This window comes from Orbicella faveolata, unplaced genomic scaffold, assembly GCF_042242905.1.
Source record: "Orbicella faveolata isolate gen_17 unplaced genomic scaffold, um_ofav_v1 contig_13, whole genome shotgun sequence".
NCBI classification, from domain to species: Eukaryota; Metazoa; Cnidaria; class Anthozoa; order Scleractinia; family Merulinidae; genus Orbicella; species Orbicella faveolata.
In genome coordinates, this window is record NW_028301540.1 from 15,901,870 (window position 1) to 15,921,005 (window position 19,136).

Sequence of the window (19,136 nt, forward strand, 5' to 3'; positions counted from 1 at the left end):
GATATAATTAATTTTAAAACCTCTGTATATTAAACGCCTTCAAAATTTTTTAGTTATACTATATAAGAGTCTATTTTTTAATAACTATCCAAGATCTTTACGTAATATGTTTACTCTGCGCTCTGCAACCTATAGTTAAGGCGGTAATTATATTCTGTCTCTTCCTGATCCAAAAACAACAACTTACGGCCTGTATTCCTTTTCATTTTTAGCTGCTACATTATGGAACTCTCTTCCAGACTCACTTTGAACCTCTACTTTTGCGGACTTTAAGCATGAAAGTCAGTTAAATATTGTATTTTGTTATTTTTATGTTCTCGAAGATATTAGCTAATTTTAGCTACCTAAAATTCGAGAGTAAATAAAGTATATGTATGTATGTATGCTAGGCACGTGAAACATGGTGTCATTGATTGGTTACCATGACGATCTACCAGACTCCGAAGAAGAGAAGAGGAAGAGGAAAATGTCTGTTCGGTGGATGGTGAAACTAAGACATTTCTTTGGCGTGATAACAGAGGATAGATTGGTGTCATAACTTGGGGGCAGATGAAGAAGAGGAAAATGTCTGCTTGGCAGATTTTAATAAAGCTTTTCATCTACCTGTGTCGTATTTCCCTTAACCAATGGCGACCCGCGTAAAACGTGGCAAATCATCAACGATCTTACATCTCGTAAGGCCGTCAATTCATCGATTAGAGAAATAAATCTAGATGGTACTTCCGTCTATCTGAATCATCCGACTTGTCGAATACTTTCAATGATCATTTCTCATCAACAGGACCTAAACTTGCTAACGACATCCCATTATCTAATAGCAATGACCACTGTCATCGGGAATATGTCAAAGGCATTAACAATAGATTCGAATTCCGCCCCCTGATAGTGGACAGGTTTTAAAGCTATTGAATAAACTAAATAAGTCTAAAGGAGCTGGTCTCGATAAGCTATCAAGTCGGCTTATTCGTGAATGTGCTGACCTTATTTCGCCATATATCTCAATTATTTTTAATTGCTGTTTAACTACCGGCACATTCCCTGATGACTGGAAATTGGCCAAAGTTACGCCTATATTCAAGCAGGGCGATAGAAGTGATATGAACAATTATCGCCCAAATGAGTAAGGACGCGGACAGCACGATTTTGAAGTCTCTGTAATTTGTCAGATAATGTTTTGGCACAGTTACCCCAAACAACACTACAATAGTCGAAGTGTGATTGAACTAACCCGTGATAGATATTATGTAGAGTTGCAGGAGGAACACACTGACTTATTCGTTTAATAGATCCAATACCAGAAGAGATTTTTTTAGATATAGCGTTGATATGATTATTCCATGTTAAATTTTCATCAATTAATACACCAAGAGACTTGGTAAAATTGACTCTGTGTACCATTAATTTCCAAGTCTGGGAGAACGGATAGACTGCACATACATTTACATCCATTTTATTTTTGTTTTCAAATTAAAATTACAATTATAACATGCCCGCGGATAGCGGAGCTAATCTAGGCGGGTCATGTTTACACGAATTATTAATATACAACTAGGTACAACTAAATACAACTGAAGGCAACAAGAGAACTAAAGAGACTAAAATTGACAACAATGACTAGAGACAACTAATAAACTAACGGTATTACAAATAATAATTAACAACAGTTACGTCGAGAGACTACAGATACAATGAAAGTGAGGTCGTTACGGGAAAATCTCAAACTGAGGCCTCGCCGTATTGACCGAGCGATAGCGAGGTCAATACGATAAGCCGAGGTTTGAGATTTTCCCGTAACGACCGAACGGTCGAGGTTATTAAGTTGTTTATTATATGGCTCGTGAATTAAAGAAAAGAGAAAAAATTATTCAGTAGTATAGGGGGAGTCAGACAAATACCGTTTCGCAGAGGGAGGAGTATTTCCCCGTTTTGCAACCCCCAGCTTTAAGTCCGAAGCTCGCAAGCTCGCTTCGGTTGAACCTGGGGGGTTGCAAAACGGGGAAATACTGGGTCCCTCTTTGAAACAGTATTTGTCTGACTCCCCCTATACTACTTACAACAACGGGGAAGGGGAGGGATACCTATTAGATAGAAACAACCCCGCCGTTATACCGTCCGAACACCGGCAATGTTTCGAGGAACAAACAAGTGTGCGTGGTTGATGCGTGGCCGGAAAGAAAACTGCGAACTTTCCGATGCTATTCAAAACCTCCCTCCAGAGCTTCGTGAGAAAATTTACAAGGATTATGTCACCATAAAGCTTCGCCAGCGAGCGGCTTTAGGTTGGGACAAGGTCCACGAGCATATTTCAAAACTGCCTTTCTGTCGGTACAGGCAGCAGATTGCCCCAATGATAATTTGCCTTGAATATCCGGACTGCTATTTCGAGGGCTGTTGTTTCCCCTGTTTCGAAAGGGAGGGAACTATTCATAAACCATCGCTAAGCCCGCCGCTGGAGTTAATACCTCTCATACAAGCCAACCCTGAGTACAAGAATTTTTTGGAAGTATGCTCCTGGGATGGTTATAATTGGCATGAGTGGTTCCTTTTTTGCAGGGAGCTTAGCGAAAAAAAGGGAAGTGTTTCCTAATAAAAAACCTCATCGTCCTCAAGCATAGCCGAAACGATCTCGCGCGTAATATCGTGAGCATTTTTTTGCCACTCAGGCGTAAAATATTCGTACACGAGAAACGCAACCAAGTGGAAGCAGACAATCATGTTTTTTTTTTTATAATATGCAAATAAAACCTTCTGTTTCTAAAAGTCAGGTCGAAGCGGGGGTCACGCGTGAAGGTAACGCGGTGTAACACAATCATCTGTTTTTAATAAGATTTAGAGATAGTTTTGTGTTTTTTCGCTCAAAATTTAGTTCAAATTTGTGCTGTACTCCGCAAGTTTTTTTCTATATTCTTCCCGAACCTGGTTTCTTATTTTTTCAATATCTGGCTGGATTGGATTTGTTTGTTTTTGCGCAAAGTTTGAGCGTAAAGTCTCTTTAAGTTGGCGATATTTCTGCATTTCACGTGTGATCAGTTGAAACTCCGTGTCAGAAACACGATTATCATTCAGAGCTTGTGAGACAGAGATGTTTATCGAGTCATGTTTTGCAATAGCCAGAGAATGGATTCTCGAGTGCTTATTAACTTTGCGTTCAAGCTTCTTGTTGACAACGGACAGGCCAGTGGAAACTGCGCCAGATAAAGCTGCTATCCCGGCAACAGGCGCGCCGATAACAATTCCAACACCAGTGAGTGATGTTGCAACAACCCCAGAAGACAGAGCTGCCGTGACGGCGCCAAGGCCAACCGCGGAATAGTGAATCGCTTTCCGGGCTTTTTTATATTTTTTCAACACAAGCCTGTAATGCTCAACCTCAGCAGATATTTCTTTTTCAATTTTACTTATCTCAGTTAGCCGGAAATTCTCGGCATTTGTCGTTTCGGGAAGGCTTGGATAGATTCTTCTTTCATTCTCGGCAGGCGGCGCGCTTGGTGGCAACAGATTTACTGAAGACATTGTCTATAAATAAATTTAATTTAACTCTAATTCAAAAAGAAGCGGGAAGCCCTTGAAATCAAAGAGTTTGCCGTTTTCATCTTTGACGCTAATAGTGATGCTTTTTATAAAGGTGTCCGTAGAGCAGTCACACAAAACCTGTTGCGGAGAAGCATGGTAGCTTACATTTTCAAAAGGCTTCCCTTTCACATCAAAAATGGCTAATACATCTGACCTTTTGCCTTTGAACAGATTCTGTTCTTTGTCGAGCAAATCACAATGAATAAAATATGTCGTTGGAGATGTAAGCCTTTTTACGCGGGTTATATAATTCAACTTTCGCCCAACACCAAGCAAATTCGCTAAATCGCGATCAAGTTCAATCGGTTTCCCCCCCGAATTTCTGATTACAAGCTGGCCAATAGGCTGATTAATTGCTGTTTCCAACTTATAGTTATATTTGCCGAACAGACCGTCTATTTCTTTTGCAATTCTTTCTAAACTATAATGCCCTCGCATTATTTTACTAACTGACAAAGCTATATCTTTGTCTTTATCTCCCAAGGTGGCTGAAACTTCTCTTTTCAAAGTGTCCCAGCTGTTGAATAAACTACAAGATATGAGTTTCATGAAATGTACTTTCGGTATCGGCTCTTCAAAATAGATAGTCTCTCCGTTCTGTTGTGAGACAATAGTGAGAACAACCATTTTATATTTAACAAACAAAATTGTGTCCAAACAAGATGGCGAATTTGTGGAAAGATCCTGAGTTTGTGAAAAAAGTGGATGCCGCGAAGAAAAAGGCGTGGACAAATTTTTTAAACCACTTTCCAAAAGCGGAAAAAAGCCGGTTCGTTTCACAAGAAAGCATCGACGAGAAAAACAACGCAACCGCAGAGGTGTTTTTCAAAGAAAGCGAAGGCTCGTTTCAAAGCGTCTTCGGCTCAGACAGGCGGTATTGGAGCGCGGAAATGAAACAAGCGCTTGGTTTGGGAGATCTAGACAGCGGGGGTTTTCCTTATCAATTGTCGCCACTTGGTTCAAAAATTTCCTTGCCCATCCTTGCGGTACCTTTCGACGGCAAAGCACCAAGCTTGAAGAAAATATTCAACGTCGAAATAAAAATCTACGTCACGCCTGACCAATATTTCACAACAGAATTCAGAGAAATATTTCAAGAAATCAAACTCAGGCATACTTCTGGAACCGAATCAAAACACTGGTTAGGAGGGCCTGACATGAAATATTGGCCGCAACAGCTCAACTTCGCGGTTTTCTGCGCGACACAAGGTTGCGGAGTTTCTCGCGAAATCTTTGACAGCGGTGTAAATCTCCCCCAGCAGATAAGAGCTTTTTATATCTTCCACGTGTATTTCACGATCAGGCGCATTTTGTACCAGCTAGGAGGTATTCAGAGCATAAGCGCTTTGCCCGGAGACCCGACGTTCAGCCAAATGAACAATCATTATGACGTTGCTTCGTACAAAAGGATATGCGACGAGTTCGGCATAGACCCCTCGAGCGATTTTCGCTTCACACAAGGGAAAAACCACGGCTTGGGAAGTGTATACATTGGCGTGACAGGGCACGGGCCGTTGAAAACAGGAACCGCTTATATTCAGGAGGGTTCTATAAATTCAGTGATGAAGGCGGTGCGGCAAGCAAAGGAAATCTCCTTTCTTTCATTGAACCTGATGCCGTGGCCCAGTATGACTGGTTCGCGCCAAACACAGCATCCGGTTTGACGCAGGTGGGGTTGTCGAGAATCAACCAGTCAATCGAGGCTTTCGTTTACTGCGTCCTAGGCGCGCAAGTCAACGTCCGCAGCAGCATTCTCGGTTCTGGCGGCCGGGCGAAAGAAGCCCAGAGCGAGTTCCTGGTGCTGATGGCAGACGCGATCAGGCAGCCCGACCTGGCCAAGAGCGTTCAAAGGTACCAGCTCGCGGTGGATCAAGCGAAGGTCAGGCTCAATCTTGCTGTAGCCCCCATGGCCTGGCTTATGCCCGCGCAAATGATGATCAACACCGCAAGCACGGTAGGTTACAACAACAAGCTAAAACAGGCGGTCTCCGGGATGAAACTTGGGGTGAACAACGCGGTAAACCCGGAGAAAAAAAAAGCTGCGCTCAAACTCATGGCAGGCGGCCCGTCAAAAATTAACCCTCCCAACAGCCATCAGTCCAACCCGATACACAAAGCCGCAACATCCGAATCAAGGAAAGCAGCTTCGACCAAAACTCAGCAAGCACAGTCAACAGCGCAAAAAGTAGAGCCCAAGGCTCCAGATAAAACACCGCAACACGAAATAAACAAAACGGCGGTAATTGTCGGTGTAGTAGGATTATCGGCTTTGCTGTTCATGGCTTGGCGGTAAGCTACCGCTGCTTCTTAAAATATTTTTCGAACAAAAAGGCCACCGCGGCAAGAATGAGCAGCCAGGTGTGCTCGGCCAGAAACCCGACGACTTGGCCGGTGGCTTTGAATAGAAAGCTCACTACCGCTCCTATAAGCCCGGGCAGCAGGGAAGCGAGTTTTGCGCCAATATCTTTTAGGCCATTTCCCAAAGCCTTGCCGGTGGCTTTCAAACGTCTGGTGAGGGCTCCGATGACAGCTCCGATTGTGACCCCGGCAGCAAGAAGAACAGCGGTCAATGTCACACCATTTTTTTTGAAGATCTCTTTGACCCTTTCCAAGAGAGGCCGCCCCCTTTCCCTTTCCGCAATCTGAGTTTGCAAACGCGCGAGCTCCTCGTTTCTTTCTGCCACTCTACCTTCTGCGGCTTCTTTGTCGGAGGGCGAGGCATTCTCATCTTGGATGATTGCCTGGTCTTCCTCGTTTTGGCGCTGCAGCTCGCTTTCCTGCTCTTTCAGGTCATCCAAAGGTTTTGTGCTGTTCAGCCTTTCTTCGACGGTCTTTCTTTCACTTTCTTTTGCCGCGAGGCTGGCTGTAAGTCTGTCGACCTTTGCTTATACTTCTTCTTGTTTTTTGCTTGTTTTGTAAGCGACTCCAATTCTTTTTTCTTGTTTTCAAGATCGGTTTGATAGTTCTTTTTCAGTTGTTCCAGCCTACGCAGCTCTGCTTCAGTTTCAAGATTCGAACCTTGTTCATCCTGAATGGCATCAATCTGAGCATCAGTTTGCTCGATTTTACGTCTCAGGGCTTCCGCTTCTTTCTTTTCTTCTTCTCTTTGCGAAGAAAGGGTTTCCGCCTGTTGTAGTTGGGTCTCTGCCTCTGCCAGTCTTTGCCGTTGTTCTGTGATGGTGTCGCGGTCTTCAGCTATGATATCTGCAGCATTCGGTCCAAGTTGATCTTTGAAGCTGTCTAAAAATTTTTTCGTGAAGCCTGTCCAGTCATCTTTCATAATCTTGTACTCGCCCCCTTACTTACCTATTGCAACAATTTTACCCTTGTTTTTTCCGGTGTTGCCTTTCATAACTGCAAATTTTTCAGTGGAAAATTTGGGGAATACTGCTTTTAACCGGTCTAAAACACTTTTCCGTTCCGAATCTGTTTCAATCAAAGGGGTATCTTCTCCAAAAAATGATGTCTCGGCATAAGAAGTGTCAGGCAGGCCGGACTACTCGTGCCGCATAGTATGCATTTCCGTTTGTTCACCCACGTTGTAGGGGGCGCCAGGTTGGTAGGGAGTGGATGCCGCGCCTGGCTGAAAAGGTTGGGTTCTTTCAACCTCCTGTTCGCCATCGTCGTCATCATCTTGGTCAATCCGATTGTCAAGGTCCGGGTCTTTGTAACCAAATTCGCCACCGCCTTCCGCCATAGCAATATATTCCAATTCTGTTATTTTTTAAATTAGAAAATAATCGCCGGCGTATCATATAATGTCAGTGCCAGAGAACCTTCGCCCAACGTTCACAAAAAAGACATTACGCGCCATGCAGGCCGAGCGCGCGGTCAAGCGGATCACCTTTTCCCGCACTGAAGCCAACCCCGGCGATACGCTGTATGTTTCAGTGCCCAAGCTGAACGTGAACGAGGTTCTGGTGCCGGGCTCGCTAGCGCTTGTCTTTGATATCGACCTTTCTGGAGGGCACGCCAACAACTTCCTTGTCCAGAACGTCACGCGGGCGCTCGTTGACAGGCTGCTCGTGAAGTTTGGAGGCACTACCTTGCAAGACACAGTTGGATACGGCCTCTACAAAATCTTTGATGACCTTTTCCTTTCACAGGAAAAGCGAGACGGGATGATTCTCGAAGGGATTCAGAGCGAGGATCTATGCAAGATCCGCTCAGGCGCGGGAGACAAGAAAACATCGGGCGTCGACGCTGAAAACAAGCTGAACGAGGTTTACGGGAAAAAGTACCGGATCAGGCTAGACCATCAGATCTTAACTGACCACGGTGTTTTCTACCCCCAGGCCCTTTACAACGACCTCGTATTCGAAGTGACCCTTGCTGAAGCTGAACATGTGGTCAAAGGCTCCGATACAACCCAGCTAAAATACAAGCTGACGAACATCCAGCTCGAGTACGAAATGATCCGCAGCAAAACTCTGGCAGACGAGGCGTACAGCGTTTACTCTGGCGGCAAAGAGTTCGCCTATGACCACGTGATGCGTTCTGAAGTTGTGATCTTCAAAAACGACACCGACACGAGGCTCAACATCAAAGTCGCCGCCCAAAAAAGGTCACTAAAAGCCATCCTGCTACTGTTCATAGAGCCGTATGGTGATGGAGCCAGAGATTCAGAAAAATACGTCTTCCCGGATCTGACGAAAGTCAGCGTCACGATCAACGGCTCGCCCAACATGATTTACAACAACGGCGTCGAAGGCAAGGACATGTGGGAAGAGGCTCAACGCTTCTTTGTGAAGGAAAAAAATAAAACAGAGCACACGAATGCGACAAAGTTTTATACGGGGGACAATTTCGGGCTTCTGATAGATACGCGCTCCATGGCGGACCAAGAAATGCACGGAAGTGGCAAGCGCCTTGTGAACAGTACAGACGGTGTCCAGCTGGAAATCGAGCGGAAAGCTGAAGGCTCAGGCAACGTGAACTGCCACGTATTCGTCATCGCCGACTCACAGTCCAACATTATGGACAGACAACTAGAATCTGTGCAGAATTGAATATGAACATGGACCCAAGCAAGATACCCTTCAACGCTCTCATTGTGGGGCCGACGAATTCAGGCAAATCAAGGTTTGTGTTGGACCAGATCTACGGCCCTTTCCGCTTCAAGTTCGACTACATCGGGTTCATCTGCCCGACATTCGCGCACAACAAGACCTACCACAGAATTGGTGAAAATGATCCAAGAATGGATGTGATAGTATGCGAGCAGCACGACGTGGAAAAGTGGTTGAAGCTCGTGAGATGGATTTCCGAGGGCACCAACACGCTTATAATCCTCGACGACTGCGCAGCCTCCAAAGATGTGAAAGGGCGTACAGGCGAGCTGGTGAATCTCGCCTTTTCTGCTCGGCATATGGGCATCAGCGTTTGGGTTCTGACCCAGGAGATGACCGGAAAAACAGCCTCCTTGCGGGAGAACGTGGCGGCGATCGTTCTCTTTTACACCCCCTCGGCCAAGACCACCAAAGCCATCTTCGATGATTACGCTAGCGAACTCTCTCAGGATGAGTACAAAGGTCTGGTTTCAAAGCTGAAAGAGCGAAAGTTCTCTTATCTTGTGTTCTCGCTTCGCCACCCCTACGGGGTAAAGTTATTTTGAATAAAAAAATGAAAGCTGTATATATAGCCTTGAACAATGGCTGAAGAAGAGGCCGCGTTAGCAGAAGTTATGAACCTTCTCCAAACCGAGCCCGAGCCGCCGAGTGGTCCAGCAGGTGGCCTTGTTCCAACCGCCCCAGGGCCTGACATTCCTGCTCTTCGTGAGCAGCTGGCCGTACTGGTGTCTACAGGAAAAGCCAAAGAGGCCATCGGAGTGCAGTTAACCCACGAGCAGGTGAAGCGCCTGAGCGACAAAGAGGTCGAGAAATACACCAAAAGGTACGAGACATACGTGGGCTCAAAGACAACAGAAAGTTTGATCGATAGCTTTATTTTTCTTGTAACCAAAGTGGTCGGAATGACCGTCAAAATCAAAGACATCGATGCTTATCAAAAAGAGCTCAGAAACGACTACATCATAAACAAAGAGCTCTCCAATCTGGCCGGCAACCTTGCTTTGAAGTGCGGCCGGTTTCTTGCTGTGGCCAACGCGGCGCTGATCACCACAAAACATGTTGATTTTAACTCACATTTGGAGAGAAAGGCCGAAGTAAAATCGGAAGAGCAATCCTCAACAACCGCTGAGTGATTGCAGAAAATCCTGAGTGAATTTTTAAGCATTATTATATTTGCTCATCATGTCAACCGAACAATCCGAGAGCGCACCTGCCGTCACGGCGCATACGCAGGGCGAGACCCAGGCAACACCTGCCGTCGATGTCACACAGCAAGCGACAACTCCGACTGCAACAACTTCAACGCAGCGCGTAAAAAATCCCAAGCGTGTGGCCGCTGGAAAAATGGTTACTGAAAGAACGCGGCTGGTCCGGGAGCAACAGAAAAAAGCAGCTGAGGCTTATATGGCAAGTAACAAGGCGAAAGCCACCACAGCGGCCCCCGAGCCAGCCCCGACTACAGAAGGCGAAAGCCCAAAGTACAGCGGAGAAAAAAATATCGGCCTCAGCACCACCCAATGGCTTGCTGTTGGCAGCATAGTCGTTTCGCTGGTCGGGATTTATTACAAACGGGAAGAGCTCAAGGCCGCATTCGACAAAAAAACGCCTGAACCCGCACCTGAGCCCGCGCGTGTTGAGCCAGAACCTGCTCGCGCGACACAGCCAAAAGGATTTAAAAAAATGATTAAACTTTCGTGTGTAAAGTATATCACTATGCCGAAAGTTGACGTTCCGCAGATTCTCATCTCTTCAGCAGCAATTTTTGGTATAGGGATTATATGGTACGACTTCAACAAAAAGGTTTATGAAAGAGTATTACATCTTTCCAAGATAATGCTGTGTGAAACGGCTGAAGAAAAGGCAAGAAGAATAAAAGAAATAAGAAGAAAAGAAGAAGAAATAAGAAGAATAAAAGAAGAAAAAGAAGAAGAAGACTAAGAAGATTAGTAAAAGTAATTTTGTTTTAAACTTTCGTTATTTTCCTAATATAAAAGTCACTATGTCGTCCGACTGGCTTAGCCGCTGGGATCGGCTGGGTCGCAAAAAAGGTTGTAAAAGAGAATTTTACTTCTGATCCCAGCAGCAGTGCGATGAATTACGTGCAGTTCACAGCCGTCATGGCGGGTAGCATTGCGCTCAAACATTATCTCGAGGACCAAAAAATCTTCCCCACCAGCGTCTGAAATTAATGATTTAAAAGAAAGACTCTGCTATATAGCACCATGGCGAGCATCGTTATTATGGTTGGTGGGGCTGTGTTGAACGCCACGGCTTTTATCGGAGGCAATTATCTGGTGAGGGCGCTTGGCGGGGGCGACAAAGCTGCGCTTGAAGAAAAAAAGCGCCATGACAAAGTTCTCGAGGCGTACCAAGCGGCTTACGCCAAATACACGCGCGACCGCACCCATCTCCTCGACTGGATTGCGACCAACGCGCAAATAAAGGCGGAGGCCAAGCAGAACTTCACCAACACCGACTATGCCTTCAAACTCTACAACCAGGCGCATCCTGACGAACGAATGATACCCCCCAAAGAGCCCAAGTTCTCAGATTTCTATCAGCCAAGCGAGCAGCAGAAAAATGGTGAACTCATGTTCGGGGGCGCCGGGGCGCTCGCTCTGGGCTACGTGGCCTTCCGGTTCCTTTAAACTTTTTTGCGCCTTACTTATAGTAGCGCAATGGACGCCAAACTCGCAAAAATATACTACGGCCCCGGGGGCTACTGGAAAGGTATCGCCGCGATCAAAAAATTAGCCGAGGCCGCCAAGGTACCTGAAGAAACCGCAAAAAAGTGGCTGATCAGGCAAGCGCTCTGGCAGATATTCCTCCCCGCGCCGAGGCGAATTCCTCGACCGAAATTTGACGTTCCCACACCCAACTCGGTCCACCAGGCGGACCTTCTTTTTCTGCCGCACGACAAGCTCCCTCGTGGCCGCAAAGTTTACAAATACGCGCTGACTGTTGGCGACGTGGCCAGTCGCTACAAAGAAGCCGAACCCCTGACTTCGAAAAATTCTGATGAGGTAGCCCAGGCCTTTCAGAAGATTTACAAGCGCTCGCCTCTCAAATGGCCTGAAATGCTGCAGGTTGACCCCGGGCGCGAATTCATGGGCGCTGTCACAAAAGAGATGGACAAGCACAAAACATATATACGACGCGGGGGCGTTGACATTCACCGTGACCAGGCCATTGTAGAACGTTTCAACCGCACTCTGGCTGAGCGCTTGTTCGGGCACCAGTACGCCGTGGAAATGCTACTCCCCGAGGGTAAGCGGTCCACTGCCTGGGTGAAAAGACTTCCTGAAGTTGTTTCGGCTTTGAACAACGAGGTCACAAGCCTTATCGGGAAGAAACAAGCAGTTGCCATCAAAGAAAAATCTGTTTATGCAAGGCCCTCGACACCTTATTCAAGGCCTGTTGGAAAAAACGAAAAAATACTCCCCCCTCTTGTCCAAGTTCGTTATCTCTACCAACCCGGCGAGCTTGAAGGAGGTGTGAAAAGCGCCACAGACCCAATCTGGTCTTTGAAAGTTTACAGCATTGAAAGATCTTTTACCAAACCGGATCAACCCGCTCTCTACTATCTGCGCGACGGTCCCAAGCGCGGCTTCGTGCGTGAAGAACTGCTGGTTGTCCCTCCAAACACTACCTCTTCCTCCGGCTGACGTGAACTAAATGTGAAATTCGATTGGTTCGGTGTGAATACCGTCGGGCAGCACCCACCGCTTGTCGTAATACGCGCTCAGCCCCAGCTTCTGCTGCTCGTAAATGACCATCTGCCCGTCCCGCATCCTGAAACCTCTGTTGGTTGCCATATCTTTGCTGCCTTCCAACGCTGCCTTAAAACGCTGCCACGTGATCTCGTTCTGCTTCTTTGACATCCCCTTCGTGCTAAACTTCTTTTGTTCGCCCTTCGCTTCGTCGACGTAATAACACTTCGAACATAGCACGATCATCCGGCTGCCCTCGCACTCAAGCTTGAAGAGACCTGGGGTACGGCCGCTCCACTTGTCCCAAGCCAGCCACTGATTTTCTTGCGCCTCGAATTCTGCCTTCAGCTCTGGCCGGACAATGTCTTCGAGCCGCTCACCGGAGATTGCCATGTAGTTACTGTCCGTGTCCATCTGGATCAGCTCAAAATCTCTTCTGTCGATATACCTGTCGAGAAAGTCGTAATAGAACTCCAGCATCCGCAGCTTCGCCAGCTGATAGACAGCGATTCCAACCTGAAACCGCCGTCTGATTGTGATCCGAGGCTTCCGGCTTTCCAACTTATACGCGTGCCCGATCTCTTCAAGATCAGAGAAATACGCGCTCCGCAAGGCTCTGTCGACTACCTTCTCGTCTTTGGTGTAAATCACGTTTGTTTGCCGCTCCAAAGCTTCAATGAGCTTCCCGTATGCGCTGTTTCCCAGCAGTTTGAACGATTCACCGAGCAGCGCCTTGCTTTTGTCCACGTCGCCTGTCCGGCGCGCCTCCGTCACCTGCTCCACGAACTAGGTGAAGATCTTGGCCGGTTGGTAGTCGATTGTTCTGTAAACCTTTGTGACTACCGCCCCGTGGTTCACGTACCACAGCAGCAGAGGGGCGTATACTAGCATCCGTTCTGCAGACAGCGCCCCCACAAGTTTTTTTCCGTCTCCGCGCTTTCTGCCGGTTCTTGCCAAGTAATCGGCCATATGTTTCGGCACAGCTTCGGCAGGAACTTTTTTGTTGTAAAAGAAAGGACACATCTCCTCAAACTTTGGCCGCAAGCGCTCTGGAATCTCGATGTCGACTTCGGCAAATCCAAACCAGCTTCCTTGTATGAGCCTGTGCGTTAGTGAAGGAGCCGCCTCCGCTTGGAACTCGCCGCTGTAGTGCACGACCCTTTCCTTCCCGCAAGGCATTTCTCTGAGCATGGTCGAAAGATATAGACCGTTGGCGTCTAAACCAACGATTTTTTGCAAAGACGCGGTTCTGATATTCGATGAGACCTTATCCTCGTGACACCAGCTTCGTGGTACCTTGTGAAAACCAGGCTCGGCCCCCCGACAACAGCTTCTTTCAGCATCTCATAAGCTTCTTTGCCCGGGCTGTAAAGCTCTGCGCCACGCTCAATCGCTCCCCGGAGCAAGTAATGCAAACTCACGCCTGGGATGCTGACAGCGTCTTTCAGAATGTCGATTCCCTTCTCGGTGTAGAAGTTTCTCATTTTTTCCAGAGCCTCAAGGCCGGGAGCCACATCGAGATTGTTGTAGTAGCGCAGCCAGTCTGAGAAGGTGCGCATGCCCTTTTCTTTGAACAATCGCTGGCACCCCTCCCATTCATCCCGCGTGAGTACGTATCCGCGCTTTAGCTTCGAATACCACTCCTCGTATTTTGGGAGTCCAGGGTAATCAAGTTTTTTAGGGGGTGTCAAACCATTCGTATGGAAACCACGATTTCACTGTCTTGCATTCGTAGGCTTTCACCCATTTCTCGTAGCTCGTCCCCGGCCCAAGGTAGTTGATGATATCAAGGAAACGGGATTCCCAAGTGAGCAAGAACATGGTTTTGTTCCCGTTTTTTGCCACTCTGACTTTGGGGGATGTTTCAGCAAGTCGGCCCGCGAAGTGGTTTTTGATCAGATTCAGATCGTAACTTCCTGAGTTGAACCCGACGACAGGAACCTGGTTGCACCATTCATCGATTTTTTGTCGCTGCGCTTTTGGCAGTAGGTGCACGTCTTCTGGCACAAACTTCGCCCGTACCTGGGCCCAGATGTTTTTTCCGCGTCTCTCCAGCTCTTCCATAAACTTGCGGACCAACTCCGCGGGTTCTCTTTCGCAGATGTGGGTGGGCTTTCTTTCAAGGGTGTCGCCAATGCTCACCGAGATTGGCACGTGAGCGTTTTCTATCGTGAGCGCGAGCGTTGGCCCCTTCCGATGATTATTATCGCCGTACGACTCGAAATCGTACAAGATCGCGTGCGGGTAGCTTTTTGTTTCGGCCGGCGGTGGATCAGCGTAGATTTTCCCAACTTCGCATGCCCAGGCCTCGATAACTTGATAGCCGGCCTCCCGCAGAAATCTTGTGCGTTTCATTGTGGCTTGGTACCTACCTTCTCGCGTTTGGTTGTTGCGGTCAATGATTTTGTCGCGATCTTGCGGGTAACATTTTCGACACCCGTGCCAGTGGCAGCCGTGGTATTGAAATACAGTCTTCGTTGCGTGGTTGTACCCGTCTACAGGCGCGCGCTCAACCCAACGCTTGCCACCATGCCCGCACATTGCGTGGTGAATGTGGATTTTCCGCCGCTTGGTTTCCCGAATAAGCCACTGAAGCGATTCTTTGGAAGCGTTGTGTTTTGGATAGAAAGCTTTCTCGAAAGCTGTCTGCGGGGGTTCGACCCTTTCACCCGAGCAATCGATTACCGTTTTTCCTGCACTGCAGGTTTGGAAATGGCGTTGGAGATTGCAAACTTTTGTGAATCTCGCTCTGCAAATGAGTGCATGCATAATTTTTGGCCAACCTGGCAACATCTTTGATGACGAACGCGTGCCCTTCGTAGATACCGATTGTCAGAATGTTCTTCAAACTTGCTGATGGGTTTCGTCTAAGGTGCCATACCACTTCTCCCGCCACCCTCTCAGGCTCATATACCCGGATGCCAAGCCAGTTCGAAAAAGCTGTACCTTGATTAAGATGTCTTTCGACCTTTTCTAATTCATCCAGTGACGTTTTTGGGCAGTCGGTCGGCAGGGTTTTGAGTTTGAAGAAACTCTTGGCTAGACCGCGGGCTGGTTTTGTGCCTCGGTCGACACGCGCTCCTCGGTGTACTGCGATACACCGCCAAAGACACAAGTTGTCTTTATACGTATCCAAAGCCGCCATCGCCCCGCCATGGGCAAGGTTGCGCAGCCAGTCCGGTAACGGGCCTGTACCCATCAACGGCTCACGGTCAATCACAACCTTCAGGTCAACATTAAAAAAGCTTACAAACTCCCACTTTGTTGTTGGTCTTTCGATTTTGTCATGGTCCAGGCGTTTCGTCTCTTCTTCGCTCAACCATTCTTACACCTCTGCCAGTCTGTTTATCCAAGGCGAGCCGTGGTTTTTATAGTAAAGAATGACCGTTCCGTCTTCAATGTTGCGCAGCTGATACGAGAAAACATGCCTCATGTAAAACGATGTGTCACGTTTTCTCGAATTTTTTCCATAAAGTTTGTTGTTTGGTCTTTTTCCAGACCTCTGATGAAGCGCCATCGAATGTAACGCCGCCCCTTACTCTCTTCCCGCTCATGTGTTGCATCATCGAACAGGTCCAGAATCTCATTCTGGTAGTCTGTCACTGTTCGGATGTTCTGTACAGGAAAGGGGTCGTACTCCCTCAGAAGCTCTTGCGTTTTTCTCGTTTTTCTTTGCCTGGGAGGGGGTCTTGGTCCGTAAGCTTTTGGACGCAAAGGTTTTTGCAAACGCTTCTCCGTTTCTTGGGAAATAGGTTCATCCAGCACGTTCTGAACAACATTTCTAACAGCTGACACGTTTTCTGCAAGTAATTGCTCTAAATACTGCAACGTTGCTGGATCGATTTTTGCAAGTTCTTCTTCCAGTCTTTCTTCAATGTTTTGGTTAACAGAAGACATTGTCAACTTGTATGATGGAAGGTGTTCATCTCTCTAATTGGCTGCCTTGAGCTCGAGCAAGACAAGTTCAAAATTTTTCTTTGCCTTTTTGCCTTTTCATACCTTTCTTGAGTTGATAGTTGTGCTTCCTGCAATAAGCGCCGACACAGCTCTTTCCGCAGTTTTCTTTCCGGCCACGCATCAACCACGCGCACTTGTTTGTTCCTCGAAACATTGCCGGTGTTCGGACGGTATAACGGCGGGGTTGTTTCTATCTAATAGGTATCCCTCCCCTTCCCCGTTGTTGTAAGTAGTATAGGGGGAGTCAGACAAATACTGTTTCAAAGAGGACCCAGTATTTCCCCGTTTTGCAACCCCCCAGGTTCAACCGAAGCGAGCTTGCGAGCTTCGGACTTAAAGCTGGGGGTTGCAAAACGGGGAAATACTTCTCCCTCTGCGAAACGGTATTTGTCTGACTCCCCCTATACTACTTTATTCCAGCGGAAGTCATCAATTTACATCCGGGGATGCGCGCGTTTACCGATTCATTCATCGTCTCAAACCCAGGGCTAAAGTGAACTTCACCACTGTATACGTATTGCGTTAAAAACACACATTTCTTTACGGGAAAAATGATTGTCACAGCCTCAAAAAGGTATTTTAGTATCGTGATGCCACAACTTGATCGGGGTGTTTTTCCGACTTTTGTGGCGAAGACAGAAAGTGCTTTAAAATAGTCCAAACAAATGGTCTTTCGGTGGAAGAAAATACTAATGCTTCAGAATGCACTGCTCAGAATAACTCGATCTTCGCATTCGCTTGCGACAACATATGTTCACCTCCTTCACCCTGGGATCTATGGATTAACTTTTCAAGCTTTTTGAACGTCTAAAACTTCCTGCAGGTATCAAAAACACTGCTGCCGACAGAAACCGCCTGATTGTTTACATCTGATGATCCTGGAAGCTGATTTACACTTGCTTGTGTTAAAACGAGGGAATCTATTTGATGAGAACTGGGATGGAGTTCAATATTTCGGTAATTGTTCTGACTAAGATGATAACTTATAAGTTTCTTCGTGGTGTTCTGCTCAGGATGCGTGACAGATCTGCCATGGTGTTTTTCACTTAGCGAATTTAGCTTTAAGCTTACTTAGACTCGGCAAACTTTAATTGTTTCAGTTTCACTAGTGCCCACCAAGGTTACCGGCTGGTAAGTCAAAAACGACTTCTATACACGTTTTATGACGGAAAAATCCCTAAAATTTTAGCTACTTTTTAATCGGCTTCCGGGCTCTTCCTAATTGGCATAATCCGTAATCGGCCCGTGGGCATTACGGCTGCATAATGACCGCTCAGATCTCGCTCTTAGCCAATCAGAGCGCGCGTTATATCGGCCACAAGCCAAAGCCATATAATAATTTCCTCTTAAAGACCTTTTTTGGAAGCTTTCTTAAAGATATAGGCATTTCATTCCAATTATGTTCCGATTCTAGAAAATGAGTTCACTTGAATTGAGAGTCTAGAACATTGAGTGTAAAAGTTATTTGAGACAGAGGATCTAGTGTTATAAGAATGAATATCAGAAATGTCTTGAAAGAGATCTTGAATGTTTCCAGGAGCATTTCTGTGTCTTATTTCAAACATAAGGTTAGCTAAAAGCTCATAATACAAAAATTTTAACGGTAAAACATTGGCATCAATAAATAAAGGAATCGTATGTTGATTTCGCTCAGAAAAATAGATAAAGCGAAGAGCTCGCTTTTGGAGCTTGAGAAGCTTTTCAAGGTGTGATTTATATGCTTGGCCCCAAGCCATCAAACCATAAGTTAAATAAGGAGTAACTAGGGATCTATAAATAGTTAAAAGAGTATGCTTTGGCAGAAAATGCCGTAGTTTACAAATCAATCCTACAGTTCGGCTTATTTTAATAGCTACATGGTCAATATGATGTTTCGAAGAAAGATTATTGTCAATTATTACACCTAGATATCTCACAAATTTTTTACATTCTAGAACCACATTCTTATTTTGATCATTATCGAATATCATAGTTTTGGGATGATAAGTAAGTTTTCTCTGAGCTGGTCTAAAGATAACAATTTATTTTTTTTTAAATATTTAAGCTTAATTTATTAGCCGTTAACCAATCGAACAACTTGCCGAGTTCTTGATTTACAGTCGACTCAAGGGACTTAAGATTTTTGTCAGCATATACGGCGTTCGTGTCGTCAGCAAATAAAAAAAACTTTAAGTTTGTCAGAGGATTCTTGAATATCGTTGACATAGATTAAGAAAAGTAAAGGGCCTAGGACTGAGCCTTGCGGTACACCACAGGTGGTATTTTGCCTTTTAGATGTATGAGCCAATTTGCGTAGTTTGAGTTCGAACCTCCAAGTAAGATGAGAACCACTTATTTATAACACCACGAAAACCATAGTGATATAACTTGTGTAAAACAATTTTATGATCGACTGTATCAAAAGCCTTTTTCAGGTCAATGAATACACCACATGAGAACAAGCGCTTGTCCATGTTTTCCTGTATGGTACTTACAATGTCAAGAATTGCATGCTGTGTTGAATGAGCTTCGCGGAAGCCATATTGAGATGGAGAAAAGTATCATTTTGCTCAATGAAAGATTCCATTCTGGAGTAGACCAATTTTTTGAGGATCCTGTTAAAGCTAAACAGCAAAGAAATAGGCCTATAGTTGTTTGCATTAGTGTTATCTTCGGCTTTAAAAATAGAAATAATTTTTGCCATTTTTAATTTAGTGGGATACAACCCAGACGAAATAGAATGATTTATTATTTCCGCAAGTGTACTGCTTACAACATTTGACGAGTACTTCAACAGTTGGGTAGGACATGAGTATAAACCATGAGATTTGTTATCTGGTATACGCAA

General features: G+C 45.9%; 5 protein-coding genes and 3 pseudogenes across 5 annotated transcripts; 6 read left to right on the forward strand and 2 right to left on the reverse strand.

Annotated features, from left to right (window-relative positions):
* Positions 1–4,101: 4,101 nt before the first annotated feature.
* LOC149115291 (uncharacterized) lies at positions 4,102–5,903 on the forward strand (annotated as a pseudogene).
* On the reverse strand, positions 5,868–7,377 carry LOC149115292 (uncharacterized; annotated as a pseudogene).
* Positions 7,332–9,201, forward strand: LOC149115293 (uncharacterized). Its single transcript, XM_089284816.1, has one exon. The coding sequence runs from the start codon at positions 7,332–7,334 to the stop codon at positions 8,580–8,582; it is 1,251 nt and encodes a 416-aa protein (XP_089140942.1). The 3' UTR covers positions 8,583–9,201.
* A 14-nt stretch (positions 9,202–9,215) lies between these two features.
* On the forward strand, positions 9,216–9,797 carry LOC149115294 (uncharacterized). The gene has a single exon (XM_089284824.1). The coding sequence runs from the start codon at positions 9,224–9,226 to the stop codon at positions 9,773–9,775; it is 552 nt and encodes a 183-aa protein (XP_089140950.1). The 5' UTR covers positions 9,216–9,223; the 3' UTR covers positions 9,776–9,797.
* Positions 9,788–10,580, forward strand: LOC149115295 (uncharacterized). Its single transcript, XM_089285661.1, has one exon. It carries the CDS (start codon positions 9,825–9,827, stop codon positions 10,578–10,580), a length of 756 nt encoding a protein of 251 aa, XP_089141787.1. The 5' UTR covers positions 9,788–9,824.
* A 97-nt stretch (positions 10,581–10,677) lies between these two features.
* Positions 10,678–11,290, forward strand: LOC149115296 (uncharacterized). Its single transcript, XM_089284826.1, has one exon. The coding sequence runs from the start codon at positions 10,865–10,867 to the stop codon at positions 11,288–11,290; it is 426 nt and encodes a 141-aa protein (XP_089140952.1). The 5' UTR covers positions 10,678–10,864.
* Positions 11,291–11,320: 30 nt separating this feature from the next.
* LOC149115297 (uncharacterized) lies at positions 11,321–12,563 on the forward strand. The gene has a single exon (XM_089284818.1). The coding sequence runs from the start codon at positions 11,321–11,323 to the stop codon at positions 12,305–12,307; it is 987 nt and encodes a 328-aa protein (XP_089140944.1). The 3' UTR covers positions 12,308–12,563.
* On the reverse strand, positions 12,314–13,918 carry LOC149115298 (uncharacterized; annotated as a pseudogene).
* Positions 13,919–19,136: the final 5,218 nt, after the last annotated feature.